The sequence below is a fragment of the Phodopus roborovskii genome, unplaced genomic scaffold (assembly GCF_943737965.1).
Source record: "Phodopus roborovskii unplaced genomic scaffold, PHOROB, whole genome shotgun sequence".
NCBI classification, from domain to species: Eukaryota; Metazoa; Chordata; class Mammalia; order Rodentia; family Cricetidae; genus Phodopus; species Phodopus roborovskii.
In genome coordinates, this window is record NW_026126618.1 from 9,563,794 (window position 1) to 9,581,832 (window position 18,039).

Consider the following 18,039-nt stretch of genomic DNA (forward strand, 5'->3'; position numbering starts at 1 on the left):
ATCCATGAAATGAAACCCTATGCTCATTAAGCAATATCCCCCCCCACCCCTGGCAAATACTATTACTATTCTATTTTGTTTCATACCCCACTTCTGTTTAGCCCACTGGTTTTTCACTGGAAGAGTCAGTTGTAGCATAAACATTCCATTTGGAGATTTGCATTGGTGTTATTCCAGACCTACTGAAATTGAAACTCTGGGTAGAACTTGGAAAATCTATTGCAACCAATTGTTAAGAAACCTCTAATCTGGGTGCAGTGCCTCATGCCTTTAATCCCAGCGCTCTGGAGGCAGAGGCAGGCATGTCTTGAGGCCAATCTGGTCTACAGAGTGAGTTCCAGGACAGCCAGGGATACAAAAATAAACCTCTGTCTTAAAAACAATAAAAGGAAGAAGGTTCTAAAGTGCTAAGTATTTTTAGCATATTCATTAGTGACTAATTCCAGAGCATTTCATCTTCTTAAGATTCCTTTCTCATCAGTAGTCATTCTCCATGTTTTTCATGCTTGTCATGACCCTTGTCAAGCGCCTTTAAAATGATTATTGAAAAGTCCCTTCTCCAGTAAAATCTTTTCTAAGACCATCTCCAGACACTGCTCTAATGACTTGAGTATATCTGAGACCACAAAACCTCAATAAGGTCGCTACCTTGATTACTATAGACTGTTCATAGCTTTACATAATTTAATTTCATCCTGATTGGTTTCCCATTGATCATTTCATGTAATGTATCCTGTTTCTTTAAATGATGCCAAGGCCTCCACTGTTTTCCAGGGGCTGGGATGCTGCAGAGTAACACCCAAATGGAAGCAACACAGCTGTCTTTATTGGTCCTTCGCTGCAATGGCGGATGGTAGACACACAAGGTAGCTCAGATATAATTCGACAACACAAACCATGCCAAGTGGAACCATAAATAACATATGAAGGGGACATGAAGGAAGTGGGGGAAAGGTTATGTGTTGTAGGGTGAACAGACTGGAGAAGATCACGTCGCATAAACATGTACTCCCTTTATGTGCCAGTTGAGAAGGGGGGCACAGGCATTTTCAGCTTCAGGATGCCCTTAAAAAAAACCTCCAGAATCTGGGTACATATAGTGGGCTTCAATGGCTTACGTATTAGTCCCTGAGTACATGTGACTAGATAGGAAACAAATGACTTGATTTGAGGCATTTTTATAGGTCCATCCCCCGGTATGCACAGGATTCCCAAATGGCAATCTAACTTATAATTGATCAAGAAGCTTGTTTTACAACATGTAAATTTCTAGGATTCACACTGGACTTTCTACTTCAAAACCCCTGACTAGGAGGCGGGCGCTCAGGAGTCTGTATGGTTAGCCAGCAGCCAGGTGTGTCTGTTGAGTGTAAACAAGATGGACAGAAAGAGAAAGCCTTGAAGTCGAAAGCGCATCAAGGTTACTAAAACGCTCTAGGAAATAGAGGATGGAAACCTAACTCGAGGGCATGTCCCCATCTCTGTGGCAGGAAGTAGAGGGACAGAAAATAGGAAGATAGAAATATTTACCAGGATATAATTGGCAAGATTTAGAGACCCAATGTTGATCGAAATAAATCATCCACAGCCTTCCGAAACGTGTGCAGTGCTTTAGTGACTCACATTCAGCTCCTGTTTTTCCTGTCTACGTTGTCTTCCACACTCTGGGAGAGGAGAGCACTTGTATCCCTATGAACAGCTGTTTAATGCAAGTGCAATACAGCAACGTGAACAGTAGGTGGCGCTTTAAGTGACTGAATTTCCAAAGTGGAACACCACTAACCTAGGAACGATCTATATCCAGAAACAAACCTTTATAGGGCTCAAGCAGGCACATTCAATATCTAGTCTGAGGCAGAGCTGAGAAATGGGAGCCACCTAAAGGCTACTTTGGCCTACCTAGTATACAGTCTCCAATGACACCTTGTAGGTTTACAAATATTGATTCACCCTGCCTGTGGCTACTTCCATGCCAACGCTAAATTTGACATTTTGCGAAGTGCAAAACCATTGCTGTAGGAAGTGGGTTACATACAGGTTTGAGATCTGAAATACTTCCTTGACTTCCACTGTTTTCCCAGTGTCTACCGATGAGCCCTTGCTGCTGGCAGAAGAGTAGGGAGAGAAAAAACAAACATGGAAAGGGTATAGGAGGAGCTTAGAGCAACAGATGAGGCCCGTGGGGTGAAGGTATCTGAGATTTTGCTTTTTTTTTTAACCTTGGTCAAACTATTAAAACCATGGATAGCATACAATTTTTAAAATGTTACTGGATCAGGCCAGGCACTGGTGGCGAATGCCTTTAATCCCAGTACTCCAGAGGTAGAGGCAGGTGGATTTCTGTGAGTTCAAGGCCAGCCTGGTCTACAAAGTGAGTTTCAGACAGCCAGGACTGTTACACAGAGAAACCCTGGCTTTGGGGGGTTAAAAAGAAAATTACTGAAGAGGGGAAATGCTCCTGTCACGAAAGCTCATGTAGAGGTCAGAGGGCAATGAGTGGGGCGTGGTTCTTGCCTTCCACTCAGGTTGTCGAGCCTAGTAGCAAGTGCCTTTACACTCTGAGCCAAATACTTACAATATGCATACAATCGGGAGGCTAAGCATAATGGCAGATACCTGACATCCCAACATCTGGGAGACAGAAGCTAGAGAATCTGGAGTTTGAGGTCAACATGGGCTATACATTGGGGCCCTGTCTCAAAACCATAAAAAAATAAAATAAAAATAAAATAAAACAAAAACTTGCAATCACACAAGAGATGTCAGGACTTTGCAGTTAGGACTGTTGAATGCCTGAAATTTTTTAGCTCTCTCTTTTCTGAGCAGTGTGCCTTGGGCTAGAAACAATGTCTTTGTACTTCAAATGGAAATATAAGACTCCCTAAAGTGATTATGATGATGGTTAAATGTCAAGATGTAAGCAGGTACTTAGAAGAGCATTTAGCTGCAGCGAGTACATCATAGGGTGTGACAATCTTGTGTTGTTTTGTTCCTGGGAATATGACAAGTTTTAAGGTCAGCTTTGGGTAATGGCATGAAATACTTTTACTCTATGAGGAAATCATGCATGTATACAATGAAACATACCTACCTTCTGTTTTCCCCCTACAGCTTCCCCTATAACCTTCCCAAGAGGCCCCTCTCCCAACTTCATATTCATATGGGAGCTGCCCATATGTGCTTGGGTGTGGGGCCATTGACCGAAGCCACACCGCCAAAGAAGAATGCTCCTCCTTTTCCCAGTAGCCATCAACGGCCTATAAGCCCCTCCCTTAGGGGGTGGGGTTTGGAGAGCACCACCCACATCTGTGCTAGAATTTGGGCCAGTCTGATCCTTCGCAGGTAACCACAGCTGCTATGCACAGGCAATAGCCATGCCATGGCCAGAAGAGGGCATTTCACTGCACTCCTCATCCTTACCCCCTGGTCCCTCTTCTGCCACGGGGTGGGGTGTGATAGAGATGCCATGTTTAGGACTAAGCACTCTAGACTCTTGTTCTCAGTACTTTCGCCAGTTATGGGTCTATTCGTTGACTCCAGTCAACTGCATAAGTCAGCTTCTTAACCAATGCTGAGAGTAGCCCAGGCTTATTGGTATAAACATAAATAAATGCTTAGAAGGTAAATTGACGATATCAACATTTAGTAAAGTAACGGTAGCAGACTATACCCTAGGGCCTCTCATGTAAAGTATGTCTTGTCTTCTAATGAACTAAATAACAGGCCACTTTTGTATGCCACTGACCGTCATAGTTGTTATACAGCATTATTAAGGCAATAAATGATTGATGCAAAAGAAACTCAACAAATAGCTGTGAAATACCTACCATAGATATACCATAGCAACCACTCAAGGAGTTTGTTGTGCCCGTAGGGCTCTAGGTCCTGCCTCATAAATACCGGATTGGCATCTTTGACAAGAGTGCCCCCCTACTCTCCTTAAACCAGCATTAAACATGCTAAAATATGAGACTCCTCAAGTTAGAATACTGAGGGGCATTTTGTTTGCATTTTGCTATTGATTAACAGAGTCCATATGTCTCATTTTGGCACCAGACTTACAATGTAGCCAAGGATGAGGTTGGACTTATATACCCCTGCCTCTAAGTCCCCAGTGCCAGGTTAGGTTGGTGTGGTGCTGGGGGTAGACTCAAAGGTTTAGTTCATGCTAGGCAAGCACTCTCCTCCAGTGGAGCTATAGCCAAGTTCTTGAGGGCAGGGAAAATATTTTGGTGGGTTTTTGTTTGTTTTATAGCCGTTGGGGTCAAGCACACAAAAAGTTATATTTAACAACCACCCACCTGTGTGTTAAACTAACACTGTACTGCAGTCATTCTCTACCTACTTAATTGCTACAAAGTGGTTAAGACGAAATGCAATCACAATACAGCCAGTTAAAGAACCTGTAATTAAGACATCTTCCATTTACACAGAACGTGTATCTTACCAGTTATCATGACATTTTGTTGCCAAGAACGTCTGTTCTGTGTATAATTTTCAGGTGAGTCCTTTATTTAGACGCTTCAGGGCAGGGTTTGGGGTTTGGTGTCAAGGGCTTTGTGGAATCACCTAGATGAGGCCTCCCTTTTATAAATTGCCACCGATAACATTTTGTAGCATTAGCAACCTCATGCTGCCGAAGCAGAAACGACACTTAAGAAAGCCTACAGTGGCAACCGTTATAGTAAGCACGCGGTCTAGTATCTTCAAAGCGTCCGGCTTCAAATATGTGTGCGGAGAAAACATCTGCAGGGCCGGGCACATCTGCAGGGCCGGGGCTGGTGGCGCACACCTTTAATCCCAGCACTCGGGAGGCAGAGGCAGGAGGATCTCTGCGAGTTCAAGATCTGGTTCCAGGACAGGCTCCAAAGCCACAGAGAAACCTTGTCTCGAAAAACAAAAACAAAACAAAACTGCAAGTAAGCAGATGAGAATAGGACAGACGGCGAATAACGGGTGGACATTTGGATATGACGTCCTTCCATGCCTGCTGCCAGCAGCATTTCTATCTATACCACAGCACCTGCAAAGGCTGCAGCTAAACAAAACCCAGTCTTCCTCCAGGAACTCGGCTCCTCTGAACGCACAGCCACCAGTCAGCAGCACGCCCGAAGCTCAAAGTTCCCGCTGCGGGCGGCGTCGCGCGCTGTGGGCGCGGTCTCTTTAAGGTGTAATAGAACTCCGATGGCATCGATCACCGGCTGCCATCCGCCTCGCCCCCACGGATCACACTCCTCCCCGGGCTACCCCCGGCTCCGCGGCGCCGACCCTGGCGGGGTCCGCAACCCCGGAGGCAAGCGGGCCCGGCTGCGTGCGAGCGCGGGGCCCCGCGCGCCGTCAGGCCGTCGGCAGTCCGCCTCGCGGGCGGCGTCTCGGGGCTCGCCTGGCCACGCCTGGAGCGCGGGCTTTGATCGGACCGCCGTTGTTGTAGTGACCGGGAGGCGCCGGCGCTCGGGGCTGACGGTTCCGGGCGCCGCACGGTCCCCCCTGGTCCCGCCCCTCCCTGGCTCCCGCGGGGCCCCGGAGCTGCCCGCTGCCCCCATGGCCTCCGCCCCGGTAAGGTCCCCGCCGCTGACCGGGCCGGCCCCACGGCGGCAGGGCCGGATGGTGGGGACCACGCTCGTCCCGGGGGACCCCGGAGGCAGGCGTGAGCCGGCCGGGTCCCGGAGCTCGGCCGATCACCGCCGCCCGGGGCGCTGGGCGCTGGGATCCCCGACTTCCAGGCCGGTTTGCGCGGCCCGAGTGCGTCAGAATCACCTGAGAGGTGGAGAGGGCGCGGGAGCCTGCGGCGTGCACCGGCGGCTCGGCGCCCGGAGGGCGAGCCGGGGCGGGTCCCTGGGCTGCGCGCTCCGGAGCCCGGGCTGGCTGGGGTGCGGCGGGACGGAGGGGGCAGGGGCAGTTTCCGGAGCCTGTCACCCCGGAGCTGATGCCCCCTCCTCCCACGCTGCACACCGACGAGGCAGGCGGGGGTCCTCTGCTATCTGGGGAGACAGGCAGCGACGGCCTCCGAGCCCGGGAGTTCGAATGGTGCACCTGCTTTTCAAACTTGACAACTTTCCGTCCTAGGAGGACCCGATTCTGGAACGTTATTTTAAAGGCCACAAAGCTGCGATCACCTCCGTGGACTTCAACCCCAACTGCAAACAACTGGGTAAGTTTTGCTTTTCTTTCTTTCTTTTCTTTTTTGTGACAGTAACCAAAGATCACTTAGCTGAAAACCTTTCTTTCCTCCTCCTTCGGCCCTGTCTGAGGGAGCCAGGCGCGATGGGGCGCACTGGGACACTCCTGGTCCCCGGGCCCCTGCTCAGTACCGACGCGGCCGGTCTGGGCCTGACGGACAACTTTCGTGAACTAACCACCAGGAGGAGTGAGTGGGAAGGGGAGGGGTTTGCGATCGGCCTGGGGAGGGTGGAGTATTGGCTGGAGAGTTTGTGAAAAGTTCTGAGAGGAGCAGGAGGAAGTGGGGGACCGACTAGTTGAGCTGCGCCGGAGGCCGAGGAGCGAGGGGTCTCAAGTGACCCCCGGGTAACTCCGGTGTCCGGGAAGGAGCCGAGCGCCTACATGAAACCAGGAGGGGCCTGGTTGGAAGTTCGCCCCTACCTGAGCCGGGAACTCCAGCTGCAGGATCCGCAGCACTTTCCCCCGAGGGCTGGCTGGGTGGCCTCGTCTGCGCACGACCCCTGAGGATCCGGATGGCCGTGAGGTGGACCTGGGCAGGCAAGAGCTGCCTGCTGCTGGCGCTTTTAACACTGGCTTATATCCTGGTGGAGCTTTCCGTCTCCACTCTGTATGCCTCCCCAGGAGCCGGCGATGCCAGGGATCTGGAGCCAAGGCAGATCTCAGACCATGAGACCAGGGGAGAGGATTTGTCCCGGCCTCTTTACATAAAGCCCCCTGCAGATTCCCATGCTCTTGGGGAGTGGGGAAGAGCGAGCAAACTCCAGCTCAACGAGGGTGGACTGAAGCAGCAAGAAGAACTCATTGAGAGATATGCCATCAATATTTATGTCAGTGACAGGATCTCCCTGCACCGCCACATCGAGGATAAAAGAATGCCTGAGTGTAAAGCGAAGAAGTTCCACTACAGGTCGCTCCCCACCACCTCCGTTGTCATCGCCTTCTATAACGAAGCCTGGTCCACTCTGCTTCGAACCATTCACAGTGTTTTAGAAACTTCTCCTGCAGTGCTCTTGAAAGAGATCATCTTGGTAGATGACTTGAGCGACAGAGCTTATTTGAAGGCACAACTTGAAGCTTACATCAGCAATCTCGACAGAGTTCGCTTGATTAGAACCAATAAGAGGGAGGGGCTGGTCCGGGCCCGCCTAATTGGGGCCACTTTTGCCACTGGGGATGTCCTCACGTTCCTGGATTGCCACTGTGAGTGTAATACTGGTTGGTTGGAACCACTTTTGGAGAGAATTAGTAGAGATGAAACAGCAATTGTATGCCCTGTCATTGATACGATTGATTGGAATACTTTTGAGTTCTACATGCAGACTGGGGAGCCCATGATTGGTGGGTTTGACTGGCGTTTAACATTCCAGTGGCATTCTGTCCCCAAACACGAAAGGAACAGGCGGACATCAAGAATTGACCCTATCAGGTCACCCACCATGGCAGGAGGGCTGTTTGCTGTCAGCAAGAAGTATTTTCAGTACCTGGGGACCTACGACACTGGGATGGAAGTATGGGGAGGTGAAAACCTCGAGCTGTCTTTCAGGGTTTGGCAGTGTGGTGGCAAGCTGGAGATCCACCCATGTTCTCATGTGGGCCATGTGTTCCCTAAGCGGGCGCCGTATGCACGCCCCAATTTCCTACAGAACACTGCCCGGGCTGCCGAAGTGTGGATGGATGAATACAAAGAACATTTCTACAACCGAAACCCTCCGGCTCGGAAAGAGGCCTATGGTGATATTTCCGAAAGGAAGTTACTGAGGGAGCGGCTGAAGTGCAAGAGCTTCGACTGGTATCTGAAAAACGTGTTCTCTAACTTACATGTCCCCGAGGATAGACCTGGCTGGCATGGAGCTATTCGAAGCAAAGGCATCTCTTCCGAGTGCTTAGACTATAATGCCCCTGATAACAACCCTACAGGTGCCAACCTTTCCTTGTTTGGATGCCACGGTCAAGGAGGCAATCAATTCTTTGAATATACTTCAAACAAAGAAATCAGATTTAATTCTGTGACCGAATTATGTGCGGAGGTCCCCGAACAAAAAAATCACGTAGGGATGCAAAACTGTCCCAAAGATGGTCTCCCTGCTCCAGTAAACATCATTTGGCTTTTTAAAGAAGACGGAACTATTTTCCACCCTCACACCGGACTGTGTCTCAGTGCTTTTCGGACATCCGAAGGCCGACCCAGTGTACAGATGAAAACGTGTGATGCCCATGATAAAAATCAGATCTGGAGCTTTGAGAAGTAGATGAGCAGAACAGAGTCTTCTTTTTTGGGAGCTGACAGTAGCTGACCCGTGATGATTGTATTTTCCCCAGAAGTCACCCGGCAGCTGGCAGTGAGGACACTGGAAAGCTGTGGCTCATTTGGGAATGTCACTCTGAAACCAGGAGCACGGAACACTGCTTGCTGTTCAGTATTTCTCCCTTCTTTCCTCATGGGTTGTTCCATGAAAAGCGTTGTCTATGTACCCCCCACGCCCAGTCTTTGAAGAAGCTGCTGTGAATGGAGATGCACACAGCATTTAGATGTGGGCTGGGGGAGTGGGCTGTGTGTGTAGCTCAGATGCGTGTGCAAGACCCCGTGTCTGATCCACAGCACCAGGAAATACACATTTTAAGTGCAAGACTTAGTATTAAAGAATGTAAAAGTCCAGGCACAATGGGGTAGGATTCATGCTGATGGGTAAATTCATTGCATGTCCTTTTTTTTTTTTTTAATCAAAACTTGTGAATGTGAAATTAGAACTATCACTATTTTGATGGTGCGGGATTTGAATTCTTTGAGGTTTTTAAAAACTGATTTGTCTTTGATCAAATAGAAGTTGAGGAAATTTGCCTTGAGAAAAAGGCCTGGTGTGGAAATACATTTCATTGGAAGAGGGTATTGGTCTGAATGCAAGTTTGGAGGTCTATTTTGGACAGATGTCTCAGAAACCTTGACTTGAGCTAACATGAAATGGCGAGACATTCCCATTCTGTTCTCTGTAAACGAGAGCTATTGGACTGACTGACCTACATATCCATACCTCACAGCACTCTGCAAGCTGTCCCCTCTGTGGACTTATTTGTGATCATGGGGCATTTTCTGATTGCACTTCCCTATGTTGTGAATGTACTAGAAGGGCACTCATTCAGAATGCCGTGCCTCCCCTTGTTAATGCTTAATCACTTCAAGTAAACACAATTGCGGCCTCTCTGAAGCCAGCCCCAAGTGTGTTTACCCCAATGTGTGAAACCGACAGTGGACCCAGTTCTGCAGAGAGTGTTCATCTCCCCCATGAGCTCTTGCTCACCTGGAAATTCGGAGGGTTTGTCTTAAGATTGTAAGGGGGAAAAAAAGAGACTGTCTTGGTAGCTGTTGATTGCTGCCTTCAAGCCAACTCCTGGCAGCCGGGGTGAACAAATGGCTTGGCCGCCTCGTGACTTTGGCTGAGTCCTTTATATTGCTGGGCCTCAGTTTCCTCATCTGAGTAGCTGGATCGGCTCTCAAAGGTCCCTTTTAATCTGAAAGATTAAATCTGAAAGATCCATCCTCCTGGCCCCTCCTCACCCACGCTGATTTCTAGTTCACTTTTAACATAGGTAGCGCCGGACCTCTGAGCAGTGTTCAGTTATGAAAACGGAGAATTGGCTTTTGAACTGCGGTGAGCCGAGCTCACCTGAAGCAGTGTGTCTCTCACTGGTCGTTAGTTTTACAGGCACTGTCTTTAACAATCGCTGAGCTGGCTGTGTCTTTGAAAAGTTTTAAGCTTTCAAAGGAGTTCTCTGACTAGGAATATAAATACTTCCCAAACTAAGTTATTTCAGAACTAAATATGTTTTTAAGACATTTCTTCTGGCTCCCTACTAACGGTTTTATCGAGAAATCATGAGCTGAATTTGGGAGTGAGTTGCAGCTTCTTGACTGTGGTATGAAAAAGTGCACAGTACATAGAGAACCCAGTCCTCAGGGATTCATAAGGAAATTATTTTCAGGGTTCACTTGACAGCTTGCCTGGAGAGAGGGACCTTTGTGAACCTGGGATTTAAGTGAATCGCACAGGGTGACCATTTCAAAACATTAAAATTTGTGTGTACTAGTGACTGTTTTGTTTTCATTAACTCTTAGAATAAAAATCTGTTGCTGCTTTTCTGTAAGTTACCCAGCAACCTCAAAGTTTATAAACAATTTGTCTAGATTCTGTGGGCAATGCTTGACCCTGATTTTATTCAAGGAAAATATATAAAAACACTCAAGAAAGAAATTCCCCTGAATGCTCTCTCGCCTTGCCCATGTCCCCTTGAAAACAATTTTTTTTTTGAAATTTCTCTTTTGCCTTTTTTTTGTTGTTTGTCTCCTATCATGGGACAGAGTGAAAATGGATGCAATCTGAAAGTAACTATTGAGATGACTTTTATTTAGTAGCTTGATGTCCCTATCAAAAGAGAGAAAAGGTCTTTAAGACTATTTAATTCTGTGTTTACCTTTTTCTCTGAATTGGTGGTTAGGACTTTTTAGGCTGGTGGGCTTATTTATATCCATAATGCATAACAAAGGAAACTAGAGTTGTATTTTTATATGTAGTTGTATTTTAATTTCATTCCAAAGATACACCATAATGAAATATGCAAAATATTCTTTCACTTCTTATTTCCAGTTTATTGTTACTCAAGTTCTCTATTTGCTATAGACAGTTGGGGGTTGACTTTTCAAGCAAATTTACATGCTTAAATTAAATGTTATGGAAGTATTTGATAAGCAAGGAGTTTCCATTTTGTCATTTACTGAGCAGTCCTGTGAATAGATTATCTACATAAGCAGCTTAGCAGTTGTTTTTTATTAAAATGATGATATAGTCATAAGGCTTTCTATAACTTTAAATACCTTGTTTGTAAGGGAAAGCGTGTTTACTCAGCCAGTAGTAGGCTCTTGTATGTGTGTTGATGTTAGCAGATTAAAATATTCCAGGCATTTAGTGTCTGTTTTAACGAGTAAAATTTAGATTTGACTTTTCCTTTTGATTGCTATTTTAATATTTTTGAATATTAAAACTGAGGTTGAGATTTATGTATTTTGAGCGGTGACAATTTCTTTTTGTTAGTGGTATATGTAATGTTGATTAAGACATGCAATAAAATGTATGCCTAATTGTTTTTGCAAATGGAGTCTGCTGATTTGAGCCTATAGAATGAATGTTCCTGTGTACACATTTATGATGGTGGTGTGATAGTTACCTAAACATGTGATATTTTCTTTACTGGAAAGTTCAGCTGGATTATCTAGAAAGTCAGGCAAGACGTCATTAACCAGTCAGGATGCAGAAATGGTGTCAGCACTATTATGCATTAGCTAATATGAATGAACTGTACAGGAAGCAAGTGGCTCCCTGGACACAGAGACTCTTCCTTTCAAAGTCTTGAACTTCTGTTCCTCCTGCTCCACCTCTTAAGAGAGATTACTACCCAACACCTACCCCCCATATCCTTCCCCTTTCTAGTGAGCTGTGTTGTTCTGAAAATATTGCTATACCCTGCCCTTGTCAGATGGATTGTGGTCACATTGAAGGGCATGTGCTAGATACAGTAAGCATTTTTGCTTTTTGCTTTTACATACAAAACGTTTTTGTAAATGCAGGTGCTCCTTCTCTAAGCCACTCTTGGTAAATCATGACATGTGTCTGTGTTTCAGTTTCATGAATATAAAAGGGACTGCCAGACAGATTGTGTGCAGTACATCCGTGGTTACCAGGGCTCTAGAGAGGGAGGAATAGACTATGATTGCTCAGAGAGGGTTTTTCTTTTCTTGCATGTGTTGAGAATATTCTGGAATGAGTAACAGGTGATTCCACTTGGTGCAAAATACTGAATCGTGTAGCAAAGGGTAGGGTTTATGGTACGTGAATCATATTTCAATTTAAAAGTGACTTGTGGAGAAGAAGAGAGGCTGGGGAATTCCAGGCATTCCAAGGAAGAGATTTTTTTTTTGGTAATACATATGCTAATCTTCCAGCTTAGTGTGAGGTTGAAGGTGAAAGTCTATATCAGTTTCTCCTAGCGATTCTGAGACACTACAGTCCATCCCCTTGGCCAGGAGAAGAGTACAAAATGGGGAACGAATACCTTACTCCTCCAACTGAATAGATGGCCAGGAAAATCCCTAGACTCTGCTAATGAAAATCAGATATGCTTTTTCCATTTGCTCAGTTTTATGGCTTGCCCAGGGTGGGCGGGGCTCAGTAACTCTTAAATAGGTAAGAGGTGTTCTGTGCTGTCTGCTCACTATTCTGAGTCCTTTATTTGCAGTTCTCTAACCCATGCAAAGGGGGGAAGGGAGGGGCTGTTGACTTAATACTTTTCGTTCATGCTATCATGGGCTCTGAATGTACGTGCACAAGAGAACAAAGCAGATGCATTTCCTAAAATGACATAAAGAGCTCATAGTCCAGTGGGAAAGACAAATCTGCCCAAGGAAACCCACAAACCCCTGTGTAACTAACCCTGCCGTGGTGGAACAGAGGGACAGTCAGTGTTGAGGAAAAGCAACAGCGTGTTTGGGGGTGACGGCAGAGCAAGAGGTAAAAACGTAATTGTCCACAGAAGTAATATTTAACTGAAGCCCGAAAGAGTCAGCTAGGTAGACAGCAGAAAGGGGGCAATGCAGGAAAAGGCCAAGGGTGGGAATGACCTTCTCTTAGAGAAGTAGGGAGAGGCCCTAGAGGAAAGAGCCTGCCTGCTGCTCAGGGAGACGGGAGACAGGAGTTTAGGTAGGACATGGACCAGAACCAGTGAAATGGGGGCTGGTGGTTGGATAGAGGGTTTGCCTCAGTTTTAGTCCCTGGGACCTATGATGCGTGTTTATATGGGCAAGAAGATTTTCTTAATATATAATTATAATTTATGACCTTGCGGTGAGATCATGTGAGTGGTAAATTCTGTGACAAATGCCCTTAAAAGAAAAAAAGGCACAGTAGCTCATGGCTGCCATGCAGTTCTGGCGAGGCAGAGTGAGGGGGGCCTGGGATGCACAGGGAATCAGGCTCAAATGAAAAGCCCAGAGTAGTCAGCCAGGCGGCCAGCCAGGCTACATGCCTGCAATCCCTTGCATTAGGGGAGCCGAGGCAGGGTTATTGAGAGTTTAGATTAGCCTGGGCTACATAGAGAGACCCAATCCCCCAAAACCAAACAAACAAGTAAAAAAAAAAAAAAAAACAGATAAGGGGAGGCCATAGGAAGCCAGAGGCCAGAGGCAGACTGCATTGAGGCGGTGACAGCAGAGGAGGCCCAGAGGGAAGGAAATGGGACTCCACAGGGCCATTGGATGGACTCTTTCTGTCAACACCTTGACCTCTGGCCTGCAGAACTGTGAAGGATGAACTTGTGTTGTTTTAAGTTTGTGGCAATTTGTTGTGGCAGCCGCAGGAACCGGAAACCTGTGTAGGGTTTCTAGTCTACGGGCTTAAGATCTGATTTATGCTTGGAATTTATCGTCATGGCTTCTGTGGAAACAGCAGGTAGTAAGGAAAGTCCTCAAAAGCTGTTAGATAAGTGCCATCCGAGAAGTTGGTGTGTGTGAAGACGGTAATCCTCGAGCTGGGGTGCGGGTGTGCTTTAGAGAGTGTAAGGCTTTAGAGAGTGTAAGTGCATAGAGGACATTGAAGGTCACAGGAAGGGATCCGGTCACAGGGAAGAAGCAGAAGATTGAGGGCCAATGGCTCCAGTCCTTCCTAGCTCCACGCTTTAGACCAGAAGAGATAGACAAGGAATCGGAAAGGCTGGAAGAGCGCCATCGTATAGGATGGCGGGCCAAGTCTGTGGTGGAGGATTCTGCTGCAGGAGGAGTCAGGGTGGCGAGAGCAGGGTGTGAGAGAAGGGCCTGTCCACACAGTGTCTCCCTGGCCTCTTCAGCATCTGCTTCCTCATTCCATGTTCTACACCTGGCCTGGGGAATTGCTTTCCGTCCCACGGCTTTGTGGGTAGCTTCCGCTCGGGACTCCTCTGCCTGCCCCTCACAAATGCAGCTTCCAACACCCCACCCACACATTCTTCAGGCGAAATCCAATCATGCTGGATTCTCTGAGATAACATTTGAGCCAGTGACAACTCCTAGACACACCTGCCCCCCCCCCATGCTATGAACCCACGATCACCGGTGTCGCTCACACAGCAGCATGCAGTTGTTAGCCACCCCCCTCAGCACACAGGCAAGCGATTTAAAAATAAGTGTAAAGGGAGTGGATGCAGATTTTGGCGGGCGGGGGGGGGGTCAGTGGGTGGGGGAACTAGAAGGAATAGCAGGAGGGGAAACTATAATCAGGATATATCATATGAGAAAAGGATCAATTTTCTTTCATTTATTTATTTATTTTGGTTTTGGAAGGCAAGGTTTCTCTGTGTAGCCCTGGCAGTCCTGGAACTCTTCTCTGTAGACCCAGCTGGGCTCAACAGGGATCTGCCTGCTGCTGCGTCCCCATGCTGGAACTAAAGGTGAGCGCCACCATCACCTGGCCAAGAGTCTCTTTTCAATAAAAGGAATTTTAAAAATTACATGTTGCCGATATGCATGTGATTTCTTTGCCGATTCTCCACTTGGATGCCTCACTTAGAGATCTCTCCTTTTTTAACACTAGCACAACCCTGTGTCCTCCCTTCCCCCCCACACTGCACCTCACTCTTCGTAAAGGTCAGATACTATTGGTGGGAGGGGACACCCATATGTATACCTGTTTGCAGAGGCCAGAGGCCAGCCTCGGGCATTATTCCCAGGTGTCACTTCTGCCTTGTTAGGTTTTGACTGTGATGGTATTGTGCGTGTGTGGAGTATGTACTTACTGGTTCCATTGTGTGTAGGTGCATGTGTGCACATTTTGGGGAGGCCAGAGTTTGGTGGCAGGTGTCGTTTGTTAGTCTTTTTCAACCTTTATTGCTTTGAGACAGGGTCTCTCACTGAACTTGAAACATATTGATTTGCTGGCTGGCTTATTGATTTGTCTAGCTGGCTAATAACGTCGCCAGCCCAGGGATTACAGGTATATGTCATTTTTTCCCCCTATGGCTCCTGGGTGTTGAAGTTAAGCTTTCATGTTTGCAAGGCAAGCACGCTTTACCGCCTGTGCCGGCTCCCCGGCCTAAGGCAGCATTCTTGAATAAACTAATTATGCTTGGAGTCAGCCATGACCTGAAGAGGGTGAACTGTGAAGGAAAAAAGAACGGTGGATTTAAAGGGTTTCAGAGGACTTGGTGTCCCCAGGCAGTCAGAAGTGGCTGAGGAGGTCTCTGGCTCTAAGAGAGATCATGGATCCATGCTTCTCAGGCCTGATTTGGGAAGGAGATAAGGCATAGTACAGGGCTTTAGCTAAGGGATATGCAAAGCACTATGGGAGTGTAAGTTCACACCATGACTGATGAGCATAGAGACGGAAGGCTTAACTCTGGTCATGCTTGGAGGAAGGCAAGCATGGAGCGTGGTGGAACACATATATATTCATATCCCCTTCCCCCATACCTGTCCCCCACTTCAGATTATTGTTACTGAAAGTTTATTTTATGAAGCACCTACAGCTCCTGTAGACAAGAATTTCTTTTCTTTCTTTCTTTCTTTTCTTTTTTTTTTTTTTCTCATCCAGGGCAGAGAAATTTTTAAATTGGGACCATTACTTAATTGAACTATGGTTCAGTGCTTAGAAATAAAAACAGATTCTGAGAATATTAAGTTGCTTACATTTTGTAGTTCCGGTTAGGGTACTGTGATTTTATTGTGCAGCCTTCTTTCATTTGGGTTTGTAAATGTGTATACCTAAGGATTACCTCTTTTTTTTTTTTTTTTTTTTTTGATGATTGATAGAGAATGCCTTCTTATTGCATTCTCTAGATTTCCTTGTTTATTTTTCCCTAAGCAAGGCAGTCCATTGCTTTCTTTTGTGGCCCAAAGGCCACCGTGACGCTGTAAATGCAGGAGCAGGTACAGAGGGCGAACCTGCAAACTTGTAGCAGGAAAGGACAGAAGCTGAGAGCACAGAAGGACTTCCGAAGTAATTGCGGAGAGAGCACAGAAGGACTTCTGAAGTAACTGTGGCGCTCAGGACCTCAGATGGGAATGTGACTGAATCACCAGGCTCCTCCTGACCGTGGAGTGAAAAGACCCGGGGGACTTACAATTCAAATTTATAAAAAAATATATGGGGATAGTGAGATGACGCACTGTCCTGTAACCCTGACAACCTGAGTTCGGTTCCCATGACCCCATGGAAGTGGAAGACGATAAGCAACTCCACAGAGTTGTTCTCTGACCTCCACACGTGCACTGTGACACGGCCCACACATGTACATCTTTCTCTCTCTCTCACACACACACACACCCTTTTAAAGATAAATATGGATGGGAACCTTTTTAGCAGATTCTAACACTTGTCCTCTGACTTAGACCCAGCAGAACTTGTTATACAGATTCACCATAATGATATGCTTATATGATAACCATGCCATTTACATAGCAACATCATATATTTTAAAAAACGGCAACATTACAACCAACCTAAATAGAGTGGCTTTATTAAACAATCTGAAGGATAGCTACACAATGGGATGCACAGAGGTTTCTCTCCTCAGTTATAACAGTAATTGGGATCTGAAAGTAACAGTAAAACAAGATTCAATACACACTGCACCTTCTTCAGGCACAGATGTGGAGTGCAAAGCGCTGGATTTTGTAGAATGAGCAGCACACGGGGTGAGCCCTGCACCTTGGCTCTGTCCCTAGCCACACTCTCCCTGGAGGATAGCAGGGCAGTAGAATTGGAACATTGTGTCCCACTGGCTTTGAGTGACAGCCAAGAAGCACACAGACAGAACAGGCTACTCCATTGGGAGGGCAGGGCCGGTAGGATTCCCTCTCAAAGCCCCACCACCCGTGAACACTGTCACCTTGGGACAGAACTTTAAGTTCTAGCATCATTGATGTTGTGGACTATTAGTTGAAGATGTGTTACATTCGTTTTTGCTGTGGAGCGTTTATTTAATGATGCAAAGATGTTGGGCTGGAGAGATGGCTCAGCCATTAAAGGCTATGCTCACAACCAAAAATGATGCAAAGACCCGTCGCATTCTTTTATGTTGCATTTGTTTAACTCTGTGAAGCTGTGTTACTTTGCCTGTTTAAAACTCCTGATTGGTCTAATAAAGAGTTGAATGCCCAATAGCAAGGATGGGCGGGGCTGGTAGACAGAATAAAAAGAGTAAAAAGAGGAGAAGAAGCAAGAACTAGGAGAGGAGAATGCAAGGAGTCAGCCACCCACCCAGCCACCCACCCAGCCACCCACCCAGCCACCCACCCAGCCACCCACCCAGCCACCCACCCAGCCACCCACCCAGCCACCCACCCAGCCACCCACCCAGCCATGGAGTAAGAGTGAAAGAAAGATGTGCAGAAACAGAGAAAGATAAGAGCCCAGAGGCACAAGGTAGACAGGATAATTTAAGAAAAGCTGATTAATAACGCGCTAAGCCAAGGCTAGGCATTTACAACTAATAATAAGACTCCATGTGAATTTATCCGGGAGCTGGATGGTGGGCCAACAAAAGAGTAAAACAACCAACTCTACGTGGCGAATGATTAAGAAAAAAATATATTTAAAGGTATTTCTATAGAGAGAAAAATGATAGGGTCAACAGACTATATGTAGCTATGACACAATCCCCAGTAGGGAAAGAAGGTGTGGGGGTCTCTTGTACTGCCTTGTAATTTTTCTATGGGCTTGGAATTATAAGGGTAAGATAGTTAAGTGTGTTAACAGGACACGAACTCCAGCATACCTCCTATACGGAATGTACGAGAAAGGACACCAGTGTCTGTGAGCACATAGAATTCCTGGTGGTCATGTG

The 18,039-nt window shown here is 46.7% G+C and overlaps 2 protein-coding genes across 2 annotated transcripts in view; both read left to right on the top strand.

Moving 5' to 3' along the window:
* Positions 1-5,388: 5,388 nt before the first annotated feature.
* Poc1b (POC1 centriolar protein B) overlaps positions 5,389-18,039 on the top strand; it is a 90,507-nt gene continuing 77,856 nt past the window's right edge. Inside the window, exons 1-2 of the mRNA XM_051206371.1 lie at positions 5,389-5,556; positions 6,067-6,151. Coding sequence (XP_051062328.1) covers positions 5,542-5,556; positions 6,067-6,151 — 100 coding nt within the window. The 5' untranslated portion in view covers positions 5,389-5,541. The remainder of the gene's footprint in view (positions 5,557-6,066; positions 6,152-18,039) is intronic.
* On the top strand, positions 6,264-11,324 carry Galnt4 (polypeptide N-acetylgalactosaminyltransferase 4). The gene has a single exon (XM_051206369.1). It carries the CDS (start codon positions 6,693-6,695, stop codon positions 8,427-8,429), a length of 1,737 nt encoding a protein of 578 aa, XP_051062326.1. The 5' UTR covers positions 6,264-6,692; the 3' UTR covers positions 8,430-11,324.

Excerpts from the sequence above, each read along its gene's own strand:
- Galnt4 (XM_051206369.1), top strand. The coding sequence starts at position 6,693 with ATGGCCGTGAGGTGGACCTGGGCAGGCAAGAGCTGCCTGCTGCTGGCG.